We start from the raw sequence: 19,942 nt of genomic DNA on the forward strand, positions 1-19,942 counted from the left end.
GGCCTGTATTATCCCGAGTGAAGGTTGCCACTGGCTATCCAGAACGAATGGACACACGGCCCTAAAGTGCCCTCAAGGACGGGCAGTAGACGGGAGTTGGAAGCCAAAATGGCACGGGAGAGAGTCTGGAGCGTCCCCTGAGGCGTTACCGATTGGTGATGCACCCGCCGCGGCCCCCACTGTTCTGCATAGCATCAAATAAGATTATTGGCCGGAGCAGGAGATTAGCCACCCCCCAGCTTGGCCATGCTAGCAGCGTTTCGACCGTCGCATGCGCCGAATCAGAGGCCGGTGCCTGTTTTTGGTTCCTGGCTGGCTGCTGACTTGAACGGGGCTTGGACTGGTCTGGCTAGAGGAGCTCCAGAGGAGCCCGTCCAAGGCACGCCAGGGCACGCCAGGGCACGCCAGTCCCTCGCCAGGCACTTGCAGGGCCCTAAGCTGCACCAAGGGCACGAGGCACCCCCGATGCGAACAAGAAGGTAACGAGGTGTGATAGCGAAGATGGGGCATCCAATTTGGGTTGCACGCCTAGCGGTTCATGGACCAATCGAGGACAGCGGCCCTTCCCCTGCAGCTGTGGGCGAAAGTGACCTTACCTTGTGCCTTGTGCCTTGTGCCTGGTCCTTGTCGCGCTGTGCTGCAGGTGCAGGAGAGGAGACGGGGGGACGATGGAGGAGACGGAGACTCTGGAAAGAGAGGAGCGCAGCAGCCGATCTCGACCATCCCATTATGAGGTGCTCTCCGCCCCATTTCGTCTTGCCCTTTCCTTCCTTTTTCTTTTCTTCCACCACGGTCATTTAATCGTCGCTGCCGTCGTCGTTGGTCTTTTGCACAACCCCCTCTAAAACAACGCCTAATCTGTTGGGTCGCCGTCGCTCCTTCGCTTCGCCCCCAGTCATTCGTTGTTCCAGGATTACAGCCTTCACTCTTTGAGGCTGTCTCTCCGTCCTTTCTTTTCAAAGCCACCGACAGGACTCGCTCATTCACGTTATTCTTGTAAGTGAACACGGCCCCTGCCTGCCTGACTTATACATGATTCAATTGATCACCCTTGTGTCTCGAAACCGTGACCCCTCCCTCCGGATGTCTGGGTCGACTCGAGCGAACACTTCGATATATGTCCTTTGGTTGCTTTTAAATTACCGTCATCTCTCAATGGTTACTGACATTGCCCAATCGAGTAGCCCCCATTCACTCATTCGATCCACGACGACTCTCCCTTCCGCAGAACTTTGAAACATTAGCTACCGTTCATCGTGAACTCATCGAAGATCCAGCCCCATAACACATCACCATGGCCCCCATGAGCAACTTTCTGGCGCAGGGTACTGCTGCCCTGACCCGCCGGGATGCCGATTTCGCTTCCGACCAGACCATGGACCTCTTAATTACCCTTCTCGGCGTCGCCTTTGTCGCCCTGCTTCTTACTGCCCTTCTTTTGTTGCTGAGGCGGATGAAGCGCCAACAACAGGCCGGACACCAAGAGCTCGAAGGCGACGACGGCCTCCCCCCAGTACAGCGACCTCAAGATCGACGGCCAGAACAGCCGCCGCCTCACGATCCAGACGCCGAACGGCCACTCGAGCATTTTCGTCGTTGACCACCGCCCCATGCTGGCCGACCCCAATGCTCCTCCTCACTCTCCCACCAACGTGCCTCAGATCCACATCACCTTCCCCGATGAGCAGGACGAACAGGGCCGCAACAAGTCAGGCCGTGTCATGGTTGTGCGAGTCGGCGAGACCACCGTCGGTATGGAACCTATCCGGGACGAGCAGCTCCCCGCCTACGAGAAGGAGAGCAAACACGGCTTCTACTCGATCGATATGGACCAGATCGGCGGCCTGAAGGAGAAGGACCGCTCGCAATTCCAGTAAATGGGATCAGCGGTGTTGTTTGCTTCTAGCCCTCACCACAACCACAACCAAATCACGTCCGTTTTCCTCTCGGGTATAGGTTGAGCCTTCCGAAGGGAAGGAAGGCGGCTTGTTACTCAACCTCTTGACATTCTGGAAGAGGAGAAAGAGGGGGGTTTCTTGGATGACAACCATTACATGCATGAATTACGGAGTCTTGATTGGCAGCGAAATACTTTTGACCTGAAATTATCATTCTTCCTCGCTTGGTCGAAGAAGGGGGTGGACCGACCAAGCGGCGACACAACACACACTACAAGTCGCGGCGTTTATGGGTTATACGGCACAGGATAACTTTCTGGATATATATTCTCGAGCAACTTCGCCCAACATACGCGCGCCGAGCAGGCTTCTCTGTTCGGCTACGACACACTCAATCGACGCTTGCCGAACACGTCGTCCCGTATGACGGACGGCGGGCAGGCATAATTGGGCAGAAGCATTACCAGGACATATAGTACCACTCGTACATTCAATATTGTATAATTAATACACTTACCGAGTCCAACAAATCACACACAGAAACGGTCCGGTACAGGGCTAGAAGTAAAAACAAGCAACCATCAAAATCAATAATTCTATACTCTCCTTCGCACTTACACACCATGCCCACTGTGATCAATACACTGCCGTCAAAGCTTTCGTAAGCCTCGATCCTTCTCGATCTTGGCTTTTCGCTCCCCCTTACTTTCAAGGTCAGCACGTAATAGTACGCCTTTTGATATAGGCCGGCATCGCGATGTCGCCTGAGAAACAACAACAGCAGCATTAACGGGATGGGGAAGAAACGGATTCGCGAAGTGGAGAGCACTTCCTATTCGTTCAATGCAAAGGCCAGGAATCCCCTGCAAAACTGTGGCTCCCGAGTTCATGAGCAGTTACGCGGCTCATTAAGATCAGATGGATCCCAGGAAGGTACAGTATGGAGATGGAGAGAGATGGAGCGGGTCCACCGCGGCCGGTGCTTGTGCGTTCAAGTGTCGGGTGTTCGAGCCTCATCGGATTGGTGGTGGTGGTGGTTCGGTTTGAGCCTCCATCGAAGGGGGCAAGGAAGGATTTTTTTTCTCGGGCTTGCTGCGCCTGCGCCGCCAGCGCCAGTGCGCGTGCGTCCGCGTGCGGGAAGTAGTGCGTCCGAGATTTGATTCGACGACTGGACGGCTTGACTAAGTTGACTTCTTGTGCTGTTAGTGCAGTGCAGTGCAAGGAATCGATCTGACTGACGTTGCATCTCGTATTTGCAGACACTGACGGACCGACGCCTTCTCTTGATTACGGGTGCATTTTTGATGTTCGTGGCCAAGGCAAAGAAACGCCGGCGTTCGTTTGCATCCTCCGGGGTCGGAGTCGGAGAGGCAGACAAGTTTTGGGGTTTTACTGTATCGACAACAAAGCCAAGCCCGAAATCGCCCATCCTTCTTCCGCCACGGGTATGACGTTTTGGACTTAGTGATTACAGCTTAGCTAGGTACATAGATTAGTCGAAAATGCATACATGAGACGAGCACGCACGCATGTGCAAGATAGACGAGACGGGCTGGGGCTGTAAGCCCCGAACTCAAAAACCCCGGGCCACACACACATGGCCGGGAGAGGGAAAGAGAGGACGGGACTCGCTGGTGGGCGATCGATCGAGTCTAACTTAGTAACTGGAATGCAGGGCAAGCCTCACACATCTGGGAAACTTGATCCCTACTCGACATCGGTCTTGCATGGGGGAGCTTGTCCCCGGTCCAAGATGATGGTACACTTTTTCCCTCTCAGATTTCTTCAGATGATAGATGGATGATGAATGGGGCGGCGATCTCATGCGCATGCATGCATATTGACAGTAAACCGTTGAAATGCAAAGAGAAAAAAAGGACTTGTAATGTGGAGAAGATACGGGTGACATTCCTGGGATCATATCTATCGTGACATGGGTAGAGCAGATGTTCCGTACGGCGCAAACTCCATCAATACAGATGGCCGTTCCACTTCACATGCCATATTTCGCAATCAAGGGTACATGTATGAACACGCGCAAAGATTACGCGTCCAGCGATGGTTTAAGAGCTGTATATAGCTGACGCCAAGTATAGCCCTATATATACCACACGGTATCTATGTACGTTTGCTTTTATTCTATCGTCTAGACAGGCCCGGTATAAAGTTCAATATATATAAGGCTGCAGACACATGATGAAAGGCATATACATTCTCGTGTTGCGGTTTAATCCTCCGCTTCACGTCTCAAGGTATGCCAAAACCTAGATGAGTCTCATTAAGTGCAGCAAGCCTCGTAGATAAAGCCGGGCTGTACAGATATGAGTAGAGCATGCTTATAGACTTGGTCAAGTAGGTACAGTAGTTTGTAAATTTGACAAGATTGCCCATCTCAATTATTGTAATATATAGTATACACCCTCTCTTCAATCATGACGACGATGATGAACCTTGACGCCCACTTCTCCCACAGATCCCTAGGGACGCCATATCATGGAGTTTCGCGGCTTCAAGTGTTGCGTATATCTTGGACTGATGTCAATATGCACTTTTTAAAGAGCGCTTACAGTCGCCAACCCTTGAACACGACCATGGCATGGCGTTGCTATAACGGGAGTTGTCCGGTGTTTGATCATTTGGTACAAACGTTGTCTATACCCAGTGTGTCTCCGGATTCTGACGTCTGCAATCTCCAATACGAGGCCTGCTCTCCGCAGTGACGTTTGGTATCATCGCAACCATGTGAACTCATGCCTTGGCCTACACTGCAACTAGGAGATATTCAGTGTAGACTCGTCAGATCATTAGTATATTTGGTTCCGAGCGCGAGGCGTCTATTTGCAGTGGCGCTTCCCAGCGTAACAATTGTCCGGGCCAACACCTGCAGCTTCTAATAGAGATTCAGTCTGAATCTCATCAACTCATCGGCTGCGAGCTTTGCGGCCACGTCCCACGCCAGTCCTCGTCCTGGATGACGTAAGGCATCGAATAATGGTCTGTCGAGGCGCCAGTCCCACTCAGACCGCCAGTGACGGTAGGGGCGGGGAACGGGAACTGCGTGTTGATCGCCAAAGCCGGATAGTTTCCCATAGCGATGGTATCTAGATTGGTGATCAGCGGCTCCTCCGTCTTCATCCAATTGGAGGTGTCTACTCGGATGAGGTGAGAAGGGATGCTATCGTCGGGTTGCTGCTGCTGCTGTTGCTGTTGCGTAGCAGAAGGAGGAGGAGCACCATTACTCGTTTCCTGCAGAGATCGTGTTTCGTCGCTGCCTGGAGGTGACAGAGGCGGGACTGGAGGCTCATCCAGTGCCTTCTTGAGACAGTATGGCATGACAGGCTGGTCGACGCCGCCGGTGCTACCGTTATAGCTTATACTTCCCCTGCTTGCGCCATCTTGATAGGGCTTAGATTGGAGGATACTTCGTGCGTCATGTTCAACTCGGTTCTGTTGTGTAGAGTTGGAGTCATATTGCTTTGAAAATATGTCCTCTGGCCTGGTACTGGGAACCCATGATTTCAGCTGGCTATCGCTCTCTTTCACTGTGCCACTTTCGAGGTATATCTTCTCCTTGGCTAGGATGTGCCGTTGCTGTAGCAGGGCTGTCAGTCGCGGAAGAATCAGTACTACATCGGGGCCAGAAAAGCTTACGTATGATTCGACCCTTGGTAAGAATAGTTTCAGAGTCTCCAGTATGCTGACGAGAGACGAGACAAGAAATGACAGCAGGTCGTCATCAATGGGCTTCGCAAGACAAAGCGGTGCCGTGCTGCCGTCCTTTAGTGCTCTCTTCCATATCTCGTACTTTCTGGCGATCAATAGGACTGTTGCACAGTCGACCTGACACACAGTATTAGCAAGAGATAGAACCTACATTAAAACCCCCCAATATCGGGTTGAGACAATGCTCGGGCCCATTACCAATGGGCTGGGAAATTGGGGTGCAGTGAGACAACTTACAGCACAGGCCCCGATCATCCAATCTGCGGTGACCAGATTTTTGCTGACTCCCGAGTTTTGTCGAATCAAGTGCATCTGGAAGGTCCAGAACTGTGCCTGGTGGATAGCATAGGCCGTGGCTTGCCGTTGAGCTATGTCCAGCCAGTCCCAGGGTATGTCCTCCGGGTATCTTGGTGGCGACGAGTCCGCGAGCTTTGGAAGGGAGAAACGATACAGGTCCACGTACGTCTGTGCAACCCACAGGTGCAGCGTGAGGAAGCTCGTCCGGTCGGGTCGACTCAGGTGGTCTTGCATGCTCTGAGGGCTTAATCTTACGCGGTCCGGAAGGGAGTCCTTGAACCTGACCATGAGGACTTGGAGGTGGTTCACCGTGGCCATGAAATGCTCAGAAGTGGGAGAAGGAACCTGCGGGTTCTGAAGGGCTTCCGACAGGCGCTTCATGGAGCTGTAAAATCAGGGTCAACATAAGTTTGGTTTTGTTGGAAAGGGTGTGTGGCCTCTTCTGGAAAGGGGGAACGCAAATATCGACGAATGGCTTGATACTGGCACATACCCGAGAATCTGAGTACGAAGGTTTAATAACCTTACGTGAGCGGCGTTGAGACTGAAGTCGCCATGATTTGGTTGAAGGGGTACTTCATGTAGTGTCGCTTCAGTTGATGGAAGTCCTTGCCTGAAGACGTCGTCGTTGCAAGGCAGTTTCAGTTGCATAGCGTCGGAAGGGAGCAGCACATGCTCTTCGAACCCACCAGACAGATATCGGTCGATGATCCATATCTGCCAGACAGCTCGCCTCAGAGACTCTTGCCGAGCAAAACCGCCTTCTTCCGGCCTATATTCGGGCTCGTGGGTGAGACCTAAACAACGGGCTAACCGGGCAGCAGTCGATGTCCACATCCAGACCTTGCTCAGCGGTCCCGACATCCAGTTGTAGGTCGTGACGAAGGCCTGCAGTACCAACAGATCCGGATCCATATGGCCGAATTGCCGCATCACGTATTGCTCCACCTGCTCGTTGCATTGGGCTGCGAGTTGGCGCCCTTGCGATATGCTGGTCACCATGGTGGATGTGACTGATACCACGGCTGCCGCCAGATACGGAGGCAAGCGGTTCTCCTCAATCAAGCGGTACGTTGTCGCCGGGTGAAGGATACCCTGGCAGGGAACGTACCAGAACGCCTCGAAGTAGACGTCCATATGTTGCAGTATTATATCCCGCTTGAGCAGGGTTGTCCTTCCTGTGGTCAGATACATTGTTGTGCAAGCAGATGATGGAGAACATACTGAGCATCCGGGCTTGGGGCATAGGCGATCTCCATGTTTACCGGAGTTTGACCCTCAGGGCTTTGCTGCTTCACAGAAGCAGACGTCGATGACATCTCAGGTTCGGCCTGCTCGGGCGACACGGCCACGTTGACAAAGCGCCTCTTGGATGGCGCGTATTCGCACGCCAGAGACGACGAGCGACATCGTGAGCATGCCGGCAAGTCACCAGAGCACTTTGCTTTGTGACGATGGCAGTTTGCACAGGCTTGACCGTGTTAGTTGATGAGCCGTATGAGACGACGAGGAGTATGGGCAGCAAATGTGCTTACCTCGCTGAGCGCGCTTGCGGATTGTTCCGGCTTCTGTGACGGTGCCTGTGGGCGTAATCCTGGCTAATTTGGCTGCTTCGTGTTATTAGCACTCGTAACCTCTCGAATATGGACAGCAACAGATCTCACCTTGCGCTCGGCTGCCGCTGGTGGACTGGGCAAATCCGCAGGCGAGTTTGAGGCGGAAGCAGTTATCGCATGGTTCATCGCCTGTTCTTCCGCCGCATTTGACCTATCACCAACGGGCTGTCAGCAGGATCATCCGATGTTACTTTCGAGGACGTCTACGTACCTTTCGCAACCGGCAAATGTCACAGCTAGACAAGTCGCAAGTCAGTTTGCTTCTGGCAATTGTATTTCAGCTTACACAGGCGCGAACTCTTACCATTCGTTTGGGTTGTTTCGCCTTCTTTTGCCGAGGGCGGCGGGCGAGAGTTGAGTAGTGGACGTTTCTGGAGCGGGCGATGAGGCGTCTGGGTTTCCCGAAGCATGCCGCCCGTTGCTGTTGTGTTTCATGGTGAAACTCTAAGTCTATAAGAAAAGAACCTAAAAACATGTGTATGTATGTGTATACTCGAAAAGCGACACTAGCAAGCTGTTGGAAGCATGATTCGTTCCAGTGAGTAAGTAGTAGCAGTAGTAGTAGCAGCAGCGGCGGCGGTGCGTAGGTAGGTAGCAGACTAGGGAAAGAGAGAGTATAACGATTAGGTAGGTCAGGTTAAAGCAGGCGCAATTCGTAAAGGAGAGCGACAACCGACAGGCTCTCGCGCGGGTATCCAGATTCTGGGGTTCGCGGGACTACCAGAGCGCCCTAAGCTGCTAAGGCCTCACAGTGCACAGTTAGCTCGGTCGAGCTTGCAAGGGCCGGCAAGGGCCAAGAGGAGAGGGACAGGGGTTCGGCGTGAGGGCCGCCACCAGTAGCGAGAGAGGAGTCACTTTGGAGCTGGGCGTTGGATCCGATGCACACGATGGCAGGCCCAGACTCTAGTGTCCAGCGTCTAGTGTCTAGCGTCCAGCATGCAGTCGCTCGCTCCACTTCCACCCACCCGCCCTCGAAGTTCGAACAAAACACCCTGACACCCCGTCACCCCGTCGTCCCCTGTATCTGTATCTGAATCTGGCGACAGGCAGACCAATCTTCTTATCGTGAGGGGCAAACTGCTTAAAACCGGCGGCGATGACCGGGGAGATAGATCCGCGATGCCATCACCACTCAATTTTCCTCTGCAAAACGGGGACCAAGACCTCGAACCTTTCATCGGTCCCAGAAAACCTCAACCGCGGTGGGCGCCTGCATCCATCCTTGTCTCAGCTCAGCTTTTGCTGGGAGATATAGGAAGTGATGAACATCCCGAGCAGATTACCTTCTGTGATATTTGAGACCTTTCCACACCCTCGGGTCATTTTTGCGCTTATGCCAGATGATTAGCCCTATCCGCTGACTGCCTCTCACTCTCGGGCCCTGTCTCTGTCTCCTGAACCCAACTTCACTCCGGTTACAGTAGCGGTTTGCAGCAAGTGTCTACCTACCAGCGAGCCTAGATGCCGCTCTGCCGCTGGTTGTAAGCCGCAGGGGGAGTGGGTAGGCTCCATCGTGTGTGGTGTCAATGGAACCTGGCTTCGGGGCTCGACTATCATCATCAGGTAAGGCTCAATCTTTTCAATTTGCGGCACAGCAGCCACAGGTGCTTCCTGGCTTCAACTGATTGCCAATGCTTACGCTACCAATTTATAAGTCCGCTGGGGCTGTCTGATTGGGTGCTCGGTAAAGAAGCAAGAAAAGTTGGTGACGGATAACCGGAAATACTGCGGATTTTGATGGGTTATCCCCGAGAGAATGCTCGCAAATGGATTTTGTTCTTTTCTGAAAATGAAATCTGCTTTCCAATCATTGGACTTGATTACATCATCTCACCTTCTTGGTCTCGGAGTAGGAACGCTTTCCTACATATTTAACCTGCTCCCATTGGCGGCGGCGATGTAGCCGCGTTAAGGCTCATTGGGAGATCACTGAAGTTGGGATTAGAAAACTGTTGCCCCCGCCCATTGGTTTCCGACTTGGATAAGTATATGTTTCCCCTTCCATGTGTATGCGGAATTCGGCATTTATGTGTCTGTATGCAACGCGGGCGACGATGTATATCTCGTAAGAAAGACCGACTTATGGCCAGTACTATGAACAGCTGGCAGATGCCCCGTACGGGCCGCCTCCAGCTGGAGCTCTGTGTCTGGATGCTTGGCTCCCGTCACTACCTAATGTGGGACTAAGGATTTAGTAGCTAATTGAAGCTCTACCAAAGTGAACCCACCACGGTATCACCAACTCACCAAGCGCGACCAATCTCTGACCGTGTCGCTCTCTACACTGTACCTTATCTCTTTTCGAAGTCGTTTCTAACAGCCATGTCGAGGTAGCATCGGCCGCTATACTTGGAGACGAATCCCAATTGACTATACCACACCAATGGCCAGCTAGGCCTGAGCCACCAAACCTCCCACATTCCTTTGCTTATCGTAGCTACACCACCTCATGATGCCTCAGCGCAACCAACGGCCGAAGGACGCCCCTTCCGAGTACCAGACCATCGCCGCCCAATATGCCAGAGCCAAGCGGTTGAAGGAGATCGAAGATGCCAACAAGAAACTCCTGGGCGCCGAGGCCAAGCAAGAGCGTTCTGGCGCCGCCGAGAAGCAACGTGGTGCCTTGGAGGCCCGTCGCAAGATGGGCTATGAGCGCCGGTTCGGCTGGACCTTTGCTTTCTGGGCGTGGATGACGTGCATACATGTGGTCGGCATCGTCCTGTTCACGGGCGGGTTCTTGCTCACGCGCTTGGTCCTGGACGAGAAATCCGAGTGCTCCGTGCCGCCCATCGAGCCATTGGCGTCCTGGGAAGGACAGGGCAGCATCGAGGGCGGTTGCTGGCACCCCAAGACATTTGACAAGGCCGTTGTCGTCCTTGTCGATGCGCTACGATACGATTTCACCGTACCAGTCAAGAACTTGAGCGAAGCTGAAATCTACCACAATGCTTTCCCCTTTCTCTACGAGACGGCGGTCCAGTCGCCCAACAATGCGGTGCTTCTGCCATTCATCGCGGACCCACCGACATCCACCCTCCAGAGATTGAAGGGCCTGACAACCGGTACCTTACCGACACTGAACGACCTGGGAAGCAGTTTTGGCGGAACGGCAATCGAGGAGGATAACCTTCTGTTGCAGCTCAACACTCTGGGTAAACGCATTGTGCACCTGGGTGACGATACCTGGACCTCCCTCTTCCCGGGTTATTTCGAGGCCAACATCAGCAAGCCTTACGACAGTTTCAATGTCTGGGATCTGCACACGGTGGATAATGGAGTTCTTGAGCATATCTTCCCCCTTATGCAGAAAGAAAACCGGACGAAATGGGATGTTTTGATCGGTCACTTCCTTGGGGTTGATCACGCTGGCCACCGATACGGCCCCAACCATGCTGCTATGACCGCCAAGCTTCAACAAATGAACACTTTCGTCCAGGATCTTGTAAAGACCCTCGCTGACGACACTGTCCTGATCGTCATGGGAGACCATGGCATGGACAGCAAGGGCGACCACGGAGGTGAGAGTGACGACGAAGTAGAGGCTGCGCTGTGGATGTACTCGAATAGACCCGTGTTCGGCCGTACGCTGCCGGAGTACGTTACGCCCCCTGCCACTGCGAAGGAGCGCCCTGTGAACCAGATCGATCTGGTACCTACGCTGGCACTTTTACTTGGCTTGCCAATTCCTTTCAACAACCTGGGCCGACCTATTGAAGAAGCTTTCGCCGGAATCAAGGGTAGTGCTTGGGACAATCTGGCAGCTGTGTCCAGATTGGCCTCAGCGGGTATCCGTCGGTACCAAGCTTCCTACTTCGCTGCTAGAGGTATCGAGCAAACCTCAAAGCCCGGATCACCCGCCGAGCTGTGGGACAGCGCAACCGAGTCGGCCACAACCAACACCAATATCAAAGCCCGGGAGCTCGTCTACAGAGCCTACACCGCATACCAGGAAGAGACGCTCCGGATATGCAAAGATCTTTGGGCACGTTTTGACGTCCCCAAGATGGCCCTGGGAATTGCTGTGATGGCACTCGGGGTCCTGGTCCTTCTCGTCTATGTTTCCAGGGATGAAGACGATGACTTCGCTGTCTTGGATGATGCCGAGTTGGATTTGGCTGAGAAAAGCCTGGAGTTGCAGGATGCTGGTGGCCGAACCGAGCTGCCTTCTTACCAGACTTTAAGCCAAAGCCTGGTGAAGGCGGCGTTGATTGGTAGCGCAATTGGTGGTGCTCTAGGTGCAGGTTTCGTGTCTATGTCCGAGGAAAAGGACTTGACAATGGCTGCAGCCATCACTGCGCTGACCAGTTCACTGGCAGTGACTATCTCGCTGTTTGGACTGGGGAAGAGCTTGGTTAACCTGTTACCAAACACCATATGGGGATGGCTCGGTGTCATCTTCACGGTGAGTCAGTCTATCGGATTTGCCTCAAACTCGTACACCATTTGGGAGGACTCGATTTCGCTGTTCTTCTTGTCGACTTTCGGGTTCGTAAGCATTGTCGCTGCGTTGCGTCTCCCGGCCCGCACTGACCGCATATTGGGAATCTACCACTCCGTGGTATTCATCCTTCTTGGCCGACTGGCTTCATTGTCCAAGCTTTGCAGGGAGGAGCAGATGCCATACTGTACATCTACATACTATGCGTCGGCCAACTCGTCTACGTCTGCACCCTGGCAGTTGGCGCTGCCCTTCGTCGTCTTCGCCGGACTTCCGTCCATTATCAAGGGGTATCTCATCTCGTCTCGGTCGTACGAAGCTCTGGCCCCGTTCTGGATCGACTACGTTTTCCGCGGGGCTCTCGGTCTGGCCGCCACCTACTGGACTCTAGACGCAGCCGGCAACGGCCAGTGGTTGATCGATTACCTGTCCGAGACCACCTTGAAGACGGTTCAAGTGGCCATCGCCCAGGGAGTCCTCGCGCTCGCTTTCGTTGCCGGCACGACCGCTTTCGTATGGGCACCCCCCTGTATCTCCGTGTTGACCAGAGCCGGAAGCGGCGGACGGACCGCGCAGGTCACCATCCTGGGGTACGGCAACGCCAACGGCGCGCGCTACCTGCTCCTCGTGGTCAACTTCGCGGCAGCGTGCATGCTCCTGTCGAAGCCGATGGGCAGCGGTGCTTTGGCTCTTATGCTGTGGCAGGTACTGTCGCTCGTCGACATAGTCGACCTCAACGGCCTGTCGACGGAGAGTATTGGTCCTATCGTTCTTGCGCTGCTGGGCGAGTTCTACTACTTCAAGACGGGCCACCAGGCGGTGCTGTCGTCGATCCAGTGGGACTCGGCCTTCATCCCGCTGTTCACGCTGCGCTACCCGTGGTCCCCGCTGGTGGTCATGTTCAACACCTTCGCGGGCCAGATCCTGGCCTGCGTGGCGGTGCCGCTCCTGACGCTCTGGAAGACGTCGCCCAAGCGCAAGGGCGGCCTCGAGACGGTCACGCGCTGCCTCGGCATCTTTGTCGCCTACTACGCCGTCGAGAGCTTGGCCACCATGGTCTGGGCGGGCCACTTGCGCCGCCACCTCATGCTGTTCCGCGTCTTTAACCCGCGCTTCATGATGGGGGCGGCCGTGCTGCTGGTCGTCGACCTCGTCGGCATGCTGGTTGCGCTGGCTGGGGTTAGGGCGAATACGGTGGCCGTCAGCGATGTCTTTGGCTGGGCGGATTGATCGTTGCGACCGAATCAGATTCGATCGAGAAACGTCAAGCCATGATGAGCAAGGGAACACGGGTCAGATTGAAACCCGGATTTACCCCCCTCTTACGCTCTTATTGTATCTATACAGACAGTGGGCACGATGAACCAACAAAGCTGGGATATATAAGACAGTCTGGGCGCGAATTCTTCGCTACGGTGGGAAATCGGTGCGACCGTGGTTGCCTTGTTTGCATATACCCTCTTATGCTTAGCACCTATAGAATTGCCCCTTTCGAAGAGGGGGACACTAGCAAAAAGAGTTGGGGGGGATAACATTGTATAGTAAATTCCAACCTTACTTACCCTTTGTAAATACGCAAGCTTCATATGTCATATTAAACGAATTTACGTGCGAACCTCGCTATACTATTGAACACCTGATGAATGCTATGAAATCTCTCTCAGCACGGTTGAATTACTCAAGGAGCCTACTTTGCAAGTATTCATCACAGATGAATTACCCCAAATTTGTCTGCATACGCGATCGTGAAGAGGCACGCATAGCATGTTATCTGAAGCGACGACATATAACGCGACTCAGATGTTTCGTTTTACCCAATCCGACAGCTATTGTTCAAACATGGTGTTTCTGAAGCATCGTTGGCCAGGACCGGGGTGCCATGACGAAAACCAAGAAAGAAATTTGGAGCCGAGAAGAATATGTTTATATAAACATTCCCTTTTCCGCTATACGTCACGTCACGCGGCCTGGCCCGCTGACTTCTCTGTAAAACACTCGAACTTTTCTTGTTTTCTTTTTCCTTTGTCACGTCACGTATGGTTACTTTTTTCCACGTTTCACGAGAGACTTTGACTTCGCTTGCTCCTGTGGCAATAAGAGGAAAAAGAAAAGGTCTTATTAGGCCAAGGCATGGTGGTTCATATTGTGTTGCGTTGACGAAGATTCATCATGCCGAGATGAGATCCCTTCAAGTATATTGAGCAACGAAACATCGCGCGGAGTCATGGTCAACATCAGGAAGTTCAAGCGTTGAGGTAATCACCGGACCCATCCATTATCACACAACCTTTGAGGAATCAAGTAATGAGGTAAGTGTCTATCAATCCCCGGTATTGTCACCCGGGGTGCGTGTTCGTTATACGTTTCCTTTCGGTCCAGTGATGTGGCCTACCTAGTTTCTATCCTTGCCATTCCGTGGCGTCTTCGCGTCGGCACATGAATCCATATGTGCGCCTTTGGCCCGTCTCAATTTGCCCGTGTTCTCATCGTCCTGGCGGGTTCTCTCTCCCCCCCTCCACCGGTATGTATCCATCCATCCTCGCCAAGTACTCCTAAGGTCCGACGGAAGAAAATATTATATATGCGTGTGTACATTTGTACAGTTGAAAAATAAATAATAGAAATTAAAGCAATGTCGTTGCTTCAGGGTGAAGAAACTAAGAAGGTAGCATGTTTTGCTCGCGTGGGAGGGTATCGAACGCTTCGATGGAGAAAGGTGACCATCAAACAAAAACCAGTCCCGCCAAGTCAGATATTTGAACCGTAAAATCATGTAACCCAAAGTGCCGCCCGTTTCCCAGAGACCTTCCGGCCAGTTTAGTCCGGCCCCGTATATCCATCCGGTTGAACTCCGTCCGTATTATTGCTGTTGCTGTTGATCCAACTGCCAATTGCTCCCTATTGCCGCCCGGCCTAGAGGAAGAGATGGGCGAAGACCATGAGCAGGAACGAGAACATGACCAGAAGAGGGGTTTGCTGCATGGGAATGGCGGCACTCTCTGTTGCCACTGGAAGCGTGCTGTTGACGTACTCGGCGCCGCATACCCTGTTCATGACAGCCGATCCGCTCGAGTACGTCGCAGCTATAGACGACTTCCTATTGGAAGAAAATGATTGGAAGATGCCCATGGTCTGCTGGTTGCACCAATCGCAGGAAGGCGTGGCCGTGTCCGGCATGCTCCTGTTCAGGGGCAGGTAGTAGAGATAAACGCTCGAGAAGTCCTTCGTGTCCGTCGCGGCAGTGGCGTAGCAATATGCCTGACTCTCGGGCTCTTTGAGACACGTTGCGCTGTAGAGAGGCTGGTAAGCCTTGAGTCCCTCGTACGCTTTTGTCACGACCGTGTTCCCACTTGCAAGCTCGCCGCCACAGTTTCCATCTTGCTGGAATTGGCCTGCCAGGTCGGCGAGCCACGACGTGCACATTTTGACATCGGCCTTGCAGGAAGCATCGAGGACCTGTGTAAGGCTGACTAGCGACTTCTGAGCATCGAAAAAGCTATTTGAACCACCCTGTGTCATGTCTTAGTTTCGGGTTGTTCAGGTGAACCATTGTTGACTCAGGGTTGAACTTTACCTGTAAGAGCATGGAAAAAGGGTAGCAGCTCTTGAATGTGGTGTCGGCAAGAAAGCTCTGAATGAAGGCCGGACATTTTCCCGTCACATCGTCCGGGAACGTCGTGGGCAGGCTATCCATCGGGCTTGGTAACGGTCCTGTAGCGGCGGCAGGCTTCACTGCCGATCGCTTGGAGGTGGTGGAAGTGGGCACTTCGATGCTGATGACAGTTGTCGATCCTTGATCGGCCGCTCGTGCAGCGACTTTTCTACGCGGTAGACGACGGGCTGGTTCCTCTTCGGACATGGTTTGCTGCCATTGTTCGCTGTCGGACGATGACAGGCGGTCCACGGCCGGCGTCTCGATGGGCGGACGGGAGGCCTGGAGTGATATAGCTGTGGTCAGGGAGACCCAGCAAAGAGCGTTTGCGAAAATCATTGCCCGGATGGATCCCAAGGCAGGGATAGCCTGAAACGTCGAGCAAGGGTACAAGGTACCACTCTAGATATTGCGGAAGGGTGGAAACAAAAAGTAACATCAAGTCGTAGCGGCACTTCTACCGTCGGCGACACCTGCCAGCATAACTAACGTCTGGTCTTATCCGGAGGAAGAAGAACAAGACCCAAATATTGATGTGTCGTCGAGCGCTGTCTGTCGCGAGTGCGTCAAGGCGAGGACCGAGACACCAATGGGAACGAGCACCTCCAACAATCGCCACGCCGCTGTATCAGGTGGCCCGAGCCGCGAAAGAACTTGAGATGGCCTGACCCGCACACTGGAACTGGTTCGATCCTCGGCTGGATACGGTGATATTCGAAAATAGTTCCGTGAATGAATTCGCCGTCTAAGTAAGTAATGCAGACGAAGCGACTGCGAGGCTAGTCGACGAGACTATGTATGTCTCACTTGAGCTGATCGAGTAGGATCAGAGCCAAGCTTTCGGGGAATCGTCCAAGTCCCACGAGTTCGCAAACCAAAGCAGAGCAGAGCAGAGCAAGGGTAATATTAAGACGTCGGTCCAGTGCGAGGAGCAATTATGATCAATAGTGTAGAATTAAGTAGGTGAGAAACGAGCGACGAAGGTGTATGGCACCAGATGCGAAGACGGTCAACAACAATTGACTGACTGGAGACCGAACGAGAGAACGGATTGGTCTGAACGAATGACTGGATGAGGAGTGGGAGACAGTGGGCAGAGAGGAGAGGAGTTGGTCACCGCCATTGGCTCTCATTCCCGGAAAGAATCAAGGTCAGGCCTGCCTGCACACCGGCATGTTAATTAAAGAAAATCTTAGCCGCGCCTCCCCATGGCACACACACACCACAGAAAGCGAGAAAAGAGGCACTGCCCCCATCCCTGCCTGTCCTTTCACTCGCCCACCCGCCGCCAACAACCATGAACGAGCGAGCCGGGCAATGGGGGCTAGACCAGTTGGCAGGACGTGTGTCTGTACAACCAAACAAGGGTGGGATCCAGCGCAACGCCGGGATAAAACGGTAGATATGCAAACTGCTGCACTTCGCCTAAATCGGAAAAATCGAGCGTTGCTCTCCCGTGCATACGGTAGGGATTCAAGACAGAAGGACTATCTTAGCCTCTGAGGGCTGACGGGAAAACAACGCCACGCATATGTATGTAGGCCTACAAAAACACACACAACCCCGATTGGTTTCTGTCTCTGACAATCGTGATCTGGCCACGGAGAGATCCCGTCAGTTCGTTGGCGTCGGGTTGGCTGGGAAGGGGAGAGCCGGACCCGAAGAACCTCGTTCACTTGATCGAGTGCGTGTCCAAGACATGTACCGATCTCATGTCCATTTTTTCTCCAGGCTTCTGTACCAGATCTGGGCCGATGCGTGAATATGAAAAATAGCGGGCAATAAGAGGGGAGGGGGAAACAACTGGTGGCCCCAGCAGCAGCAACCAGAGCCTCCTGGCAAATCGCGTGGTGTTGCGCGCAGAGAGGCCCGTTCTGAAAGCCTGATTCCACCTGTCCGCCCTGGAGAACGATGCGAAGGAGATGAACTAAACAGGGACCCCTTACGTTGGGTGGCCCACAACGCCGCCCATATCGCCGCCGTACCTTGCAGTAGGCGCAATCAACCATTATTAGCCTTGGTGCGAACAAACCACGCGAGTGGCTGCTGGGCGCCGGTGTGCGACATGTCGTGAGACTACTAGGGCATGCGGTAGCACCCAGCTAGCCCCAAGCCCCGAGCGACCGCATTTGTGTAAGCCGGAAGACGATGGTGCGATGCGAGTATTCCTTTGGTCTTTGGCCCCTCTCGTGCTGCAGGAGGGAGTGACGAGATTCCATCCCACGGCGGAAAAGGAGGCACCAGGGTAAGATGCTGGCTGGATGGTCTGCTGCAGTGCAAAAGCAAGGCACTGGGGAGGCAGGACACCGCATCGGAGACTTTTTGTCGCTTTGAGGGGCACGCAACGCATCCCAAGTGGGTTTACGTGGGCAGGCAAGTCAGATACGGGCGCATAAGCGAAATTTCCCCTTCTTCCCCCTTGTTGCCTGCCTGTCCTGCTTTTCGGTGTCTCTTCACAATTGATTGAGGCTTAACGTGAGCGGTGCACAAGCCTACGACGACAGGTCCAGATAAGGTCTAACCTAGTCATCGCACTGCGGGCGGTTGCCTCTTGGCCGCTATTGACCAGCCGATGCTGTCAACCTTCGCTTGGCTTTCTTCTTTCGGGCAGTTGGGGCGGTGTCTAAACAGCCTCTAGGGCCGGCCGACCTGGCCGATCGGTAACTGTTGTAATGGTGTATGTAGTAACCTAACCTACGTCAGTAAACAAATAAATACTCAGGTAGCCAAATTGGCTGGATTTTGCGACCAATGGTTGCATTATTGATTGGTTCCGTTGGAAATGGTCGTTATGTAACACGCACCGTCCATCCATCCATCTCGAGACGATGGTTCTGTTTGGTTGGCACACACACACACACAAACAAACATGTTCCGAGGCAGACAGGCAGGCAGGCAAACACAATCGTCCCGGCCGGGTACGACTTTGCCGGGCCCGACAGCGAGGTAAGGTCAGGGGAAGTAGCAGTGAGGCCGAATAGAGTTCTGGGGGCGCAGTGCCTCTGTGGAGGGACCGACGAAGATCTCATGCAAAACACAGCATAGGTAGGCGGTTTGGGTGGGTTCAAGGTTGCACTGCATGCAGCTCGAGTCATCGCTATGGAACATGGAATCGTCACCAACCAGAATCCCGCCTGGGCTGGTCAATTTCCGTGCTTCTAATTGAAACTTGGAAGTGCAGGCCCGGCCTCTGTAGGTGGTCGATAGTATCTTGCTCCTTCTCATCAATATGTAGTAGCAGTATTTGGTGTAAAAAGTGCAAGAGCGGCTAGCAATACGAATCTTAGCTAGGCACTTGATTGGAGGCCAACGGCTCTCAGCGAAAAACAGCAAAATTGTTCTCGTACGGCGTTGGCATGTACGCGATTAGCCATGTGCCAGTCCGAAAGAAAAGTGTCGATCAGAAAGTCTAGAAGCCGCCGATCCATTCCCCAAGCCAGAGGATGAACGCGACGGACATATTAGTAAAACAGGCCGGGATAGCCCAAATCCTTGCTGCATGTTCCTCTTGGCGCGCCATGGTAACACGCGACTCGTCCTCTTGCATGCATACGAAGGTCAGAGTTGCAACAAGAGGGATGGCCTGTTTTACATTCCCATAGCCCCTGACAGATACAATTTAACACTCATTGGAAGTAACGAGATTCAGTTACCGGGAGGAAGCTTGGTCGTGGAATTTGGTTCTTGATGAGTGCATTTGCTGGGCAGTGTACGCTGGGTAATGATAATTTGGGAACGCATGTCTTTCCTTAGACTTGATGTTAATATCACCGGTATCACTAGCAAGAACAAATCAGAGCAAGACAGCAACAGCGAGATATTGAGAGAGCGAATGGTCTTTTCTTCAATTACAAGGACTATATACAAAGTACGGCCTCGCCATGCCAGACAGGCAAGCAATAAGTAGGTGTGAGTGTGTATGCGCGCGAGCAACAGCAAACAGCATATGAGAAATACCGGGAATGACCATTCCTCCTTCACGACTGACTGGACGACTGCAACGGTGCAAATCACGGCACCAAGTATTCCTTGGCCCGACCCTCGTCAAGAGCAACAAAAATCTAAAAGTGCTTATAGCAATACCGCCAACGCCGTCGATGATGCAATCTCACCTCCTTTTCCTCATACCAAAAAAATCGATGAGGATCATGTATTCCTTTCCGTTCCTTCGTTTCCGTCCATGGTCGCCATGAGACTGGGTCTATTCGTGTAACAATACCAAGGGGTGGGGGAAATCATGCGCGCAGTACGCTCTAAGCGGAACATCATCTAAAGCATCAAAACAAGGAAAACAGAATCCAGAGACGGATTAGAGAAA

At 53.2% G+C, this 19,942-nt stretch overlaps 4 protein-coding genes across 4 annotated transcripts; 2 read left to right on the forward strand and 2 right to left on the reverse strand.

Annotated features, from left to right (window-relative positions):
* Positions 1-1,294: 1,294 nt before the first annotated feature.
* On the forward strand, positions 1,295-1,877 carry PG986_008295 (uncharacterized protein; the record flags this gene model as incomplete). The annotated part of the gene is made up of 2 exons (XM_066844517.1): positions 1,295-1,440; positions 1,487-1,877. The coding sequence occupies 2 exons, from the start codon at positions 1,295-1,297 to the stop codon at positions 1,875-1,877; spliced, it is 537 nt and encodes a 178-aa protein (XP_066700629.1).
* Positions 1,878-4,814: 2,937 nt separating this feature from the next.
* On the reverse strand, positions 4,815-7,969 carry PG986_008296 (uncharacterized protein; the record flags this gene model as incomplete). The annotated part of the gene is made up of 8 exons (XM_066844518.1): positions 4,815-5,738; positions 5,859-6,303; positions 6,412-7,092; positions 7,143-7,389; positions 7,454-7,525; positions 7,583-7,685; positions 7,746-7,770; positions 7,839-7,969. 8 exons carry the CDS (start codon positions 7,967-7,969, stop codon positions 4,815-4,817), a joined length of 2,628 nt encoding a protein of 875 aa, XP_066700630.1.
* A 2,017-nt stretch (positions 7,970-9,986) lies between these two features.
* PG986_008297 (GPI ethanolamine phosphate transferase 3) lies at positions 9,987-13,202 on the forward strand (the record flags this gene model as incomplete). Its single annotated transcript, XM_066844519.1, has 1 exon — positions 9,987-13,202. One exon carries the CDS (start codon positions 9,987-9,989, stop codon positions 13,200-13,202), a length of 3,216 nt encoding a protein of 1,071 aa, XP_066700631.1.
* A 1,683-nt stretch (positions 13,203-14,885) lies between these two features.
* PG986_008298 (uncharacterized protein) lies at positions 14,886-15,963 on the reverse strand (the record flags this gene model as incomplete). Its single annotated transcript, XM_066844520.1, has 2 exons — positions 14,886-15,482; positions 15,547-15,963. The coding sequence occupies 2 exons, from the start codon at positions 15,961-15,963 to the stop codon at positions 14,886-14,888; spliced, it is 1,014 nt and encodes a 337-aa protein (XP_066700632.1).
* Between the last annotated feature and the right edge of the window lie 3,979 nt (positions 15,964-19,942).

Source organism: Apiospora aurea, assembly GCF_038362705.1.
Source record: "Apiospora aurea strain CBS 24483 chromosome Unknown utg000005l_segment0_segment0, whole genome shotgun sequence".
NCBI classification, from domain to species: domain Eukaryota; kingdom Fungi; phylum Ascomycota; class Sordariomycetes; order Amphisphaeriales; family Apiosporaceae; genus Apiospora; species Apiospora aurea.